The sequence below is a fragment of the Lathyrus oleraceus genome, chromosome 1, assembly GCF_024323335.1.
Source record: "Lathyrus oleraceus cultivar Zhongwan6 chromosome 1, CAAS_Psat_ZW6_1.0, whole genome shotgun sequence".
Classification (NCBI taxonomy): Eukaryota; Viridiplantae; Streptophyta; class Magnoliopsida; order Fabales; family Fabaceae; genus Lathyrus; species Lathyrus oleraceus.
The window spans coordinates 458,859,935-458,869,195 of NC_066579.1; the positions used below are offsets into that span (position 1 = coordinate 458,859,935).

Consider the following 9,261-nt stretch of genomic DNA (forward strand, 5'->3'; position numbering starts at 1 on the left):
CACTTAAGGGCACCGTACATTACGGTATTCCTTAATTACTCTATCTCTCATCAATCCGTCCTTTGTGTGTGACCCTATAGGTTTTTCCGACATTGGCAATTATATTAAATCACGTATTTAACATAATAAACAGTGAGCGGTATCTAGCAATACATCACTGCTACCCAAGACACGAAAATGTCATGTGATTTGACAAATCCTTCTGTGATAATAATTATGTGTATAATTACCCTTTTGCCCTTATGTCTATATTTAACACAAGGCATAAACCGTGTCATCCTTGTCCAGTTCAATATTGGGCCCATAGACATTTATCCTGTTACGCAGGATGGGCAAATTCCATCTAGGTCACTCATGTCCCTTAACATGCTTCGTGGAGTACCCATCAACTGTCTTTATGGTCATCCAATTACGGACAATGTTTGATCAGCAATAAGGCACTCGACTCTACATCTATGGTCCATAGTGGTTTCAGGTCGAAGGGTGGTATACACCATTATCACCATGAGAATAACTTATGACACTTTGCATAACATTCTATATAGTATTCTCATAGCGGGTCAATCCAGTATAAATATTACTCTTAATATTCATACCTATGTTTAAGACTTGATAACTCCTTATCCATGATCCATGAGATGTGATCATCAGTCTATATACATAATAGTCTTAATGCTTTAATGTTATCCCACTTCACAATAAAGCTCGACTACGGATACTTTAAGAATAGTGTCCTTATGTTTAATGTGATCTCATGATTAAGTCACACTTGATACATTAAACGGACTATCTATTCTAGGGACTTTATTAAACAAACATAATAAAGAAAAAGCCTTTTATTATTAATAAATAATTCGATACAAGTACCAAAAGTATTGGCCTCTAGGGCTTACACCAACAGATAATGGGTCAAGAAACAGGTCAAAGGGATATTTCAGACCACTGTCCAATTTGGCTCAAGAGTAGGGATGTAAATTGGGAGACCTAACCCCTTTATAGTCATTAAGGGTTGGTTTGAGCATGAAGATTTTGGTAAATTTGTAAGTAAGCAGTTGAAAGCTTAAGAAGTTAAGGGTAAAAATGCCTTTGTTATGAAAGAGAAATTGAAAAAAATAAGAGAGAGGCTGAGATGGTGGAATAAGGAAGTGTATGGTTGGATTGGTTTACAATTTTAGGAGAATGTGAAAGAATTGAATGAGTTGGATAAGGATTTGAGTGAGGTAAAAGATGATAAGAGAGAAGATGTGATATTCATAAGGAAAAAGGTTAACAATTATATATGGAATTACTTGATGAGAATGGAGAGTTAAATTAGACAAAAAACTGGGAAAAATGAGTTAAATAAAGAGATATGAACACTAGATATTTTCACAACATCATGAAGGAAAGAAGAATGGGGAATGAGATATCATCACTTGAGACATCAGGGGGCAAAATGGAGGATGTGAAAGAGGAAATGAAGAGATACTTTGAGGATAGATTTAAGGAATAGATGCAAGACATACCTTACTTGGAGAATTTGGAATTCAAAATACTTGATGAGTGGGACATGAACAATTTAGAGGAGGATATTATAGTAGAAGAAATTCAAGAAATATCGCAGTGCGAAAAATACTCGAGAGAATGAACGCTCGAATGACAATTAAGTCTCCACCAAAGTTTATTTTTTAAAGGGAAACATCGATAAAACCCGTGAAGAACAAAAATTTGATCATCCCAACCAAATTTATGTTCGGGGGTCAATTATGTGCGGCGAATGTATTAGCACCTTGTGGCATCCGTTGTAACCAACTGGAACCATTTAATTAGTTTTGAAATAAATGTTAGTTTAAAGTATTCATTTTCTTTTAATTATTAAAAATATTTACATGAAATTAAAAAACTAAAAAAAGATTTTATTAGGGTGTTTGACGAGATATTGAGTCTTGTTTCTATGTATCCTCATGTGCGATGAGAAACTCCAATTATTTTTATTCACTTAAATTGGTCCTCTAATTATTTTTAAAATAGAAAAAACTCATAATTTAAAGATTAATTTGATAGATAGATGATAATTATGGGACTATTATATTTTTGCATATAAAAAAGACTATTATATTTTTATAGTTAAGATAAAAAAAATAGTTATTATATATAAAATAGTTTAGTGACAATAAAACTTTATTCTTATAAATTTAATTAAATCGATTTGTTAAAAGCATAATCATTATTATTTGACATTTTATATTGACTTGTTGAGTAATAAGAGTTTAACTAAATAACAAAAATTAAAAGATAATAATAATTATGTGATGAAGATCAAATTCCATTTGAAATAGCTATAAAATATTTTTTATGTAATTTTAGTTTATGATAAAATATTTTCCATTTTTTTAAATAGTAAATTATAAAAGTAAAGTTTTTAAAAAATACATAAAAAAGTAAAGTCATTTGGTAAAAGTTTAGTTGACTAAATGGAAAGGAAAATAACCTCATTTAAGTAACATCTTTTATAAAAAAATCCACACAAAACACCCAAGGAAATAGTTAACCATGTATTTAAAAACTTGTCTTAAAATAAATAAATAAAAATGATAACTTAACTATATAAATAAATAAGATAATAAACAAGTTGAGTCGGTACCGCATGCATATAGAGTTGAGTTGTGATTCTGGTTCATAGTGCAGACCGATACGAGCCTGAGTTGAGTCGATTGTTGCATTGCATTATATAATAAGTATGCAAATGAGAGGCTTGTGTACTGATGAATATTTTTATATGATTGTGAGATTTTATTGTGATATGGATGAGATGTGAATACATGATACTCAAGATGCAGTGTGTGAATCTATCATGATTATTTATGCACCATTTATTATTTGAATGTATTCTCACCACTTTTTGTATTGTTGCGTGTGCGCTCCTATGATAACAAATAATGAGATATTTGAGTATGAACTTGAGATTTAGGATGATGTTGTGCCTCTTTAGTTGATTGTCGTTTGAATCTTATAGTTGGAGTCGCTTTAATATGTAACACGGAGGGAATAAACACTACGCCAAAAAGTGCTTTTGGCAGCACAAAAAAGAAAGCGCTTTTTAAAAAAAGCGCTGTAATAGCTTGAAAAAAAATTCGCCTATGTAAAGAAAGCGCTTTTAAGGTAAAAGCGCTCTTATAGGTCTCCACTTATGAAAGCGCTTTTAAGGTAAAAGCGCTCTTATAGGTCTCAGTCTCACATCTATGAGTTTCACACTTATGAAAGCGCTTTTAAGGTAAAAGCGCTCTTATAGGTCTCATGGGTTTCACACTTATGAAAGCGCTTTTAAGGTAAAAGCGCTCTTATAGGTCTCAGTCTCACACACTTATGAAAGCGCTTTTAAGGTAAAAGCGCTCTTATAGGTCTCATGGGTTTCACACTTATGAAAGCGCTTTTGAGGTAAAAGCGCTCTTATAGGTCTCATGGGTTTCAGACTTATGAAAGCGCTTTTAAGGTAAAAGCGCTCTTATAGGTCTCAGTCTCACATCTATGAAAGCGCTTTCATGGTAAAAGCGCTCTCATAGGTCATTTATAAAAATTATAATAAATCTAATTTAAAAAATAGATAGAATCATGATTACTTTAAAAATTTAATTGAAAATATTGATTTTAAAAATCTTATTTCTTAATAAATCGTGTTTTTATCTTTTAAAAATTAATGTAAAAAAAAGGCGAATTCTTAAATACTTATATAATTAATTGAGTACTGTTACCTTCAATAAAAGTTGATTTAAAATATTGATTTGTTTTTCTTAAAAGTAAATATAAAAAGTGACGTACGTTCAATGTTATTGTTTAATTGGACGAGGTATGATATCCAACTAAATCCCAAGTTATCGAAGTGTTCACCATAAAAATTATCGAACCTGCGTTTGATTAGGGTTTACACTTCGGAACTCTGAATTCTGAGCGGCATGGGAAAGAAGGAGAAGTCGAAAGCCAATGCAAGAGAGCACGAACAAGTCGGCGAAGCAACCGACAATCTCGACGGCGCTTCCACGCCATCACTCGTGTTCAGTAGCGATGATGATGATGACGAAGCCAATCAAGATCTGAGTCTCAGAATCGTTGAAAAGGCCCTACGAGCGCGAGAGGCAAAGCTTGCAACAAACGACGCCGTTTTAAACGGCGTTGATTCTTCTCTTGTTTCGCCATCGCAGCAATCTGAATTCAAGGTGATGCAAAGCGACGGCGTTTTGGATGGGTCGAGTGGGATCACTGCTTGGGAAATGATGGAAGAGAAGAAAACGACGAAGCTAATGGTGGACTCTGGGTTTTCAAGTGTACGTCTTATGCTGTGTTTGGTTTCTTCTAATTTCTGAAAAAGTGTTCTATTTTCTTCTGTTTTTATTGATTTTATATAGAATTGAATTTTCTTAGCGTATTTTGATAAATTGGAATAGACACACAAACTACTCCTTTGGAAATCAATTAGATTATGATTGTACTGAAAATGGGAAATTAGTTCAAAAATTGCATTGTATAAGTTTTTAATTTAAGTTTTGAGGTTTTTTAGTTTCTAGGATTTGGGTGAGATACATTGGATATTTTGTAATGCTTTTCTTTTTTCTGTAGGTTATTGTAGCTGCAGATCAAGAGGTGGAAGAGATAATCAAAACTACAGAGAACCGTGAGTCCGTGGATCTGGAAGCAAGTTCGGGTCAGATAGGCGACAATGTGGTTCTGCGAAAGCTGCTTGTGAGTTGATATATTTGATCTGAAATGTGATTGATTGATTTTCAAAATACTGTAAGCTGAGGAATGCTTAGTTGGGTATATCACTTCATGTTTCTTTTCTATCAGCGGGGTCCAAGATATTTTGACCCTCCAGATAGTAGTTGGGGAGCATGCTATAATTGTGGCGAGGAAGGTCATGCTGCTGTAAACTGTACAGAAGCGAAGCGGATGAAACCGTGCTATGTATGTGGTGGTTTGGGACACATTGCAAAGCAATGTACTAAGGTATGTTTGCTTGCCTATTGGCTTCCGAAGGTTTAAAAGTGTTTATACTGAGATCTGCTTGATGTTTCTGTAGACGAATTGCTATATCTGTAAGAAAGGTGGCCACCGTGCCAAAGATTGTCCAGAGAAGCACATGTCGGCACGTGTTCCTAAAAGCTTAACGGTGTGCTTGAAGTGTGGGAATTCTGGGCATGATATGTTTTCATGCAGGAATGATTATTCACCGGATGATCTCAAGGTTGTTCTTTTCTTTTTTGTCATATATTACAAATTTGCTAGAGGTTTTTGGTTTAGTTTTCATTAGAATAGTGCCTTACATTGGATATGAATGGCTCAGTCAGTGATTCTTTTCTTTCTTTCTTTCTTTCTTCTGTTTGATTAGGAGATTCAATGTTATCTCTGCAAGACATTTGGCCATTTGTGCTGTGTCAATACTGCTGATGCAATACTGGGAGAAATTTCTTGTTACAAATGTGGTCAGATGGGTCATACTGGTTTGGTAAGTTATATTTAATAAATTATATTGTTATTTACGCGCCTTTCCTAATGTTTTTACAAGGGAGATTTTATCTGTCCTTTTGATCAGTGCCAGCTTCCACACAATTACATATTCATAATTTGAGAATAATTTAATAAAAACTAAAAAATATACTGAAAATCTCTTTCAATCACTACCCTTAAATTTCTTGGTGGCATTTATGGTATAACATTAGGAGTGCATATTGAGAACTATAAGCTGAAGTGCTGAACCCTTGAGAACTTGAAGTTAAATGGGTCATTTTATGCATAACTAATTATATGATATTAATAGTTCACAATTAGATATTCCCTAAAATGAATGGATGCTGCATCATAACTAGCAAGTAGCAAATGCATGTACATCTTGTAAGGAAGGACATGGTAAACATGGGAATGAGAACTGAATTGGGACCCGTGAAGATGGTGAATGGACAAATTATCCGGATATGAAGCAATTAGTTGATACGTAAGTGAGACTGTTCTAAATATTCGTGTATATTTATGTGAGATTGTTCTAAATATATGTTTTTATTTTGTTAGATCAATAAAAGTGTTCCGATCTCAAAGACAAGCTCGAGTACCACGTACTAAATCCAGCAACATTACGTGGATAAAAGTGCAGGTACTTTAATTTTCACAATTTTGCTTATAATAGTGATGCTACTTGATAAGAAAAGATAACTATACATTCTTATTTATTTTTCTATGTAGTGTCCTCTACAGCGCAACGGTATCGATTGCGGATACTTTGTAATGAGGTTTATGAGGGAAATCATTAATATGAATCAAATAGAGATTCCAATCACGGTATGGATTTATAACTTAGGATTTGTTTTAATATTTATCGAATATTTCATATTATTTATTACTTTTAACTAAATCATGCATATTATGTTTTGTTATGTAGTACTTTGATGAATACAAGTGTGCTCATTACACGAGACTGCAGTTGGAACAAATCAAGGAGGAATTGTGTCAATATTTTATTGAGAAAAGATTAATTAGTATATAATGGTTTCAAAATAACATGAATACTTTGATGAAGAATGGTTTCTGGTTGGCAAGTGTATAGTTCTTTATATTTTTAACAGATTAGTTATGACTCCAAATAGGCCGTATAACATATTAGTTTTGACTTGTGTATAGTTCTTTATAATTTTAGTGATATCTTTAATTTCATGGATAGATTAATGTGTTCATTCTTGTGTTGGTTTGCTTTAAAAAATTACAAATGCTTGAATTATGACTCCAAATGTGTTCAGTGCCTATCTATCCTTGTGTTGGTTTGCTTGAATTATGACTCCAAATGTGTTCATTCTTGTGTTGGTTTGCTTGTGTTGGTTTAAAAAATTACAAATGCTTGAATTATGACTCCAAATGCTTGAATTAGAGAGGCTTGATTTACAGGTTTATGGGATTATTCCCAAAAAATATTACAGGTTGAAATGGTAGGCTTAAACTGAAGGCAGCGTTTTGTTATTTTACTAGAGGAAAAGACAGCGCTTTTTAGTAAAAAGCGCTGCTAAAGGTTGTCAATAGAGAGCGCTTTTTACTAAAAAGCGCTGCTAAAGGTTGTCAATAGAGAGCGCTTTTTAGTAAAAAGCGCTGCTATAGGTTGTCAATAGAGAGCGCTTTTTACTAAAAAGCGCTGCTATAGGTTGTCAATAGAGAGCGCTTTTTAGTAAAAAGCGCTGCTATAGGTGGTATATAGACAACCTTTAAGAGCGCTTTTTACTCAAAAGCGCTGCTAAAGGTTGTCAATAGAGAGCGCTTTTTAGTAAAAAGCGCTCTTAAAGGTTGTCTATATACCACCTTTAGCAGCGCTTTTTACTAAAAAGCGCTCTCTATTGACAACCTTTAGCAGCGCTTTTTAGTAAACAAAAAGCGCTGCTAAAACCTATAGCAGCGCCACCTACGGCAGCGCTTTTAAGCGCTTTTAAAGGCCAAAAAAAGCGCTCTCATAGGTCTTTTTTGGCGTAGTGAAATTATTCTTTAGTTGTTTATGTTGTGTATATTTTCCTTTGATGTTATTTTATGATGAACCACTTTTCAAAGTAATATTATTGTTAAGGCTTTTTATGCAAAGTATTTTATAATTCCGCTGCTTATCAAATGGTTTAAATTCTTAATTATGTGGTTCAAATATGAGTTGTTTGTATGTTGAGTAACATTCTACTTAATGAATTTATATTTTATTTAATTATTTATCAAATCAGAAAGTAGGGTGTTACAACATATGCCAGGAGTTTGGTAGTATGGAACATGATATGTTTGGGCTTTCAAGTAGAATGAAGTGTTTGGAAGCTTTCCAAAGAGGAGATGAACATGAGAACATGAATCAAGATTAAAATTTGACCTTGTTGTTTACTTTCCTTTTGTTTTAGTTTAAACTTCCTTTTATTTTGTAATGTTTTTAAGACATGTTTGAGTTTTAATTTCTATGTTATACATGATTTTACTTTCATATCTCTGTGTATGTTTGGATGTGTGCGATTCTATGTTTCTATACTTTTCACCCATCTTTCGCTTCTTTTTTATAATGTCAAAAGGGGGAGAAAGATGTATGTATGCTTGTGTTTCCTTGTTTATACTCAATCAAGATATGGAGATGAAGAACCCAACAAATTCAAGGTTTCATGAACTAAAGGGGATATATTCATCTTAGGGGGAGATTTTTTCGGAAATCACAATCATCAAAGAACTTATTTGTCATCATAAAAAAAGGGAGATTGTGAAAACAAGCTTTTGTGAAGATGGTGTTTTGATGAAGACAAACCAATGGATAAAAGGAAAAGATAAGGATTGAAGTTTTCATGACAATGAATTGATCAAGTTCGGATGTTTCATGGAAATGGATCTTTGACTAAGGTAGAATATGCAATTCAATTGTTATAAACCTTAGGTGATCAAGAAATGATCCTTAACATTGATACATCTATTGTTTCAAGTTTCACTTTTTTAACGTAGAAAATTTTCAAGGTTTTTAACTCAACCGATTGACATCATTTTTGTAAAATGACAATTTTGAAAAACCAAGGCATCAATCGATCGACACCCCTGCTATAATGGATTGAACATTACAATTTTTGCCTATGTCGATCGATTGATAGCCCGTTATCAATCGATTGATTTTTTTAAAAAAAATTGAACGTCAGATGTGAAGCAATCGATTGACATCCTAGATCAATCGATTTACACTTGTAACATGTTTAAAAATTCTGAATCAACATCATACCTCTTTATTGCATATGATCACGATACCTTTCCAAAATATTCCAAATTCTCACGGTCATTTTTCTCAAACATTGCCACTAATTTCTAAAGGCATCTTGTGATTTATAAATAATAGAGGTTTTAACATTTCAAATCACCTATTTCTTCAAGTATTTTCATATAATTCATCTATGCTTTTTAAAAAACTCTTAGAAACATTATTGCATTAATTTCATTCATCAGAGAAATGTTTCTTGAGCACTTAGAGTTTGTAATTTTGAAGTTTATATTGAAAGAGAAGACTAAGTTTAAATTTTGTGGATTATAAAAAATCATATATACTTTACAAATTCATATGTAATCAATTATATGTACCAGTGTATTGTGTATCGTAACCTGTTTGTCAAGTTTGTGGAAACAAGAAAAGTTAGGAGAAAGTAGTGTTCTTCCTCCGTGTGTTGTAAAATCAGAAAATGACGTGCTTTCCTGATTGTATTAGAGAATTGAAGAAAGTCTTTGTGTGAGGTTGTATAATTTCTAACATAGTGA

General features: G+C 32.8%; 2 protein-coding genes across 3 annotated transcripts; both read left to right on the forward strand.

The window, feature by feature from the left end:
• Positions 1 to 3,875: 3,875 nt before the first annotated feature.
• Positions 3,876 to 4,968, forward strand: LOC127115309 (uncharacterized; the record flags this gene model as incomplete). The annotated part of the gene is made up of 3 exons (XM_051046889.1): positions 3,876 to 4,301; positions 4,594 to 4,716; positions 4,822 to 4,968. Coding segments are annotated over exons 1-3 (639 nt in total), but the record flags the coding sequence as incomplete, so codon positions are not given.
• Positions 4,969 to 4,978: 10 nt separating this feature from the next.
• LOC127085183 (uncharacterized) lies at positions 4,979 to 6,673 on the forward strand. 2 transcript variants are annotated; one of them, XR_007789000.1, is made up of 6 exons: positions 4,986 to 5,218; positions 5,363 to 5,479; positions 5,792 to 5,965; positions 6,040 to 6,121; positions 6,211 to 6,306; positions 6,407 to 6,673. XR_007789000.1 is itself a non-coding variant. In XM_051025743.1 (5 exons), exons 2-5 carry the CDS (start codon positions 5,946 to 5,948, stop codon positions 6,509 to 6,511), a joined length of 303 nt encoding a protein of 100 aa, XP_050881700.1. In that variant the 5' UTR covers positions 4,979 to 5,218; positions 5,363 to 5,945; the 3' UTR covers positions 6,512 to 6,673. The 2 variants fall into 2 exon arrangements, 1 of the variants encoding a protein (XP_050881700.1); XM_051025743.1 differs by having other exon boundaries at positions 4,979 to 5,218; positions 5,363 to 5,965.
• Positions 6,674 to 9,261: the final 2,588 nt, after the last annotated feature.

What these genes read in the sequence shown, in the direction of transcription:
- LOC127085183 (XM_051025743.1), top strand. Translation starts at nt 5,946, where the DNA reads ATGAAGCAATTAGTTGATAC. An exon ending in ATGAAGCAATTAGTTGATAC is followed by an intron (nt 5,966 to 6,039) that starts GTAAGTGAGACT and finishes TTATTTTGTTAG; the next exon opens with ATCAATAAAAGTGTTCCGAT. An exon ending in AAATAGAGATTCCAATCACG is followed by an intron (nt 6,307 to 6,406) that starts GTATGGATTTAT and finishes TTTGTTATGTAG; the next exon opens with TACTTTGATGAATACAAGTG.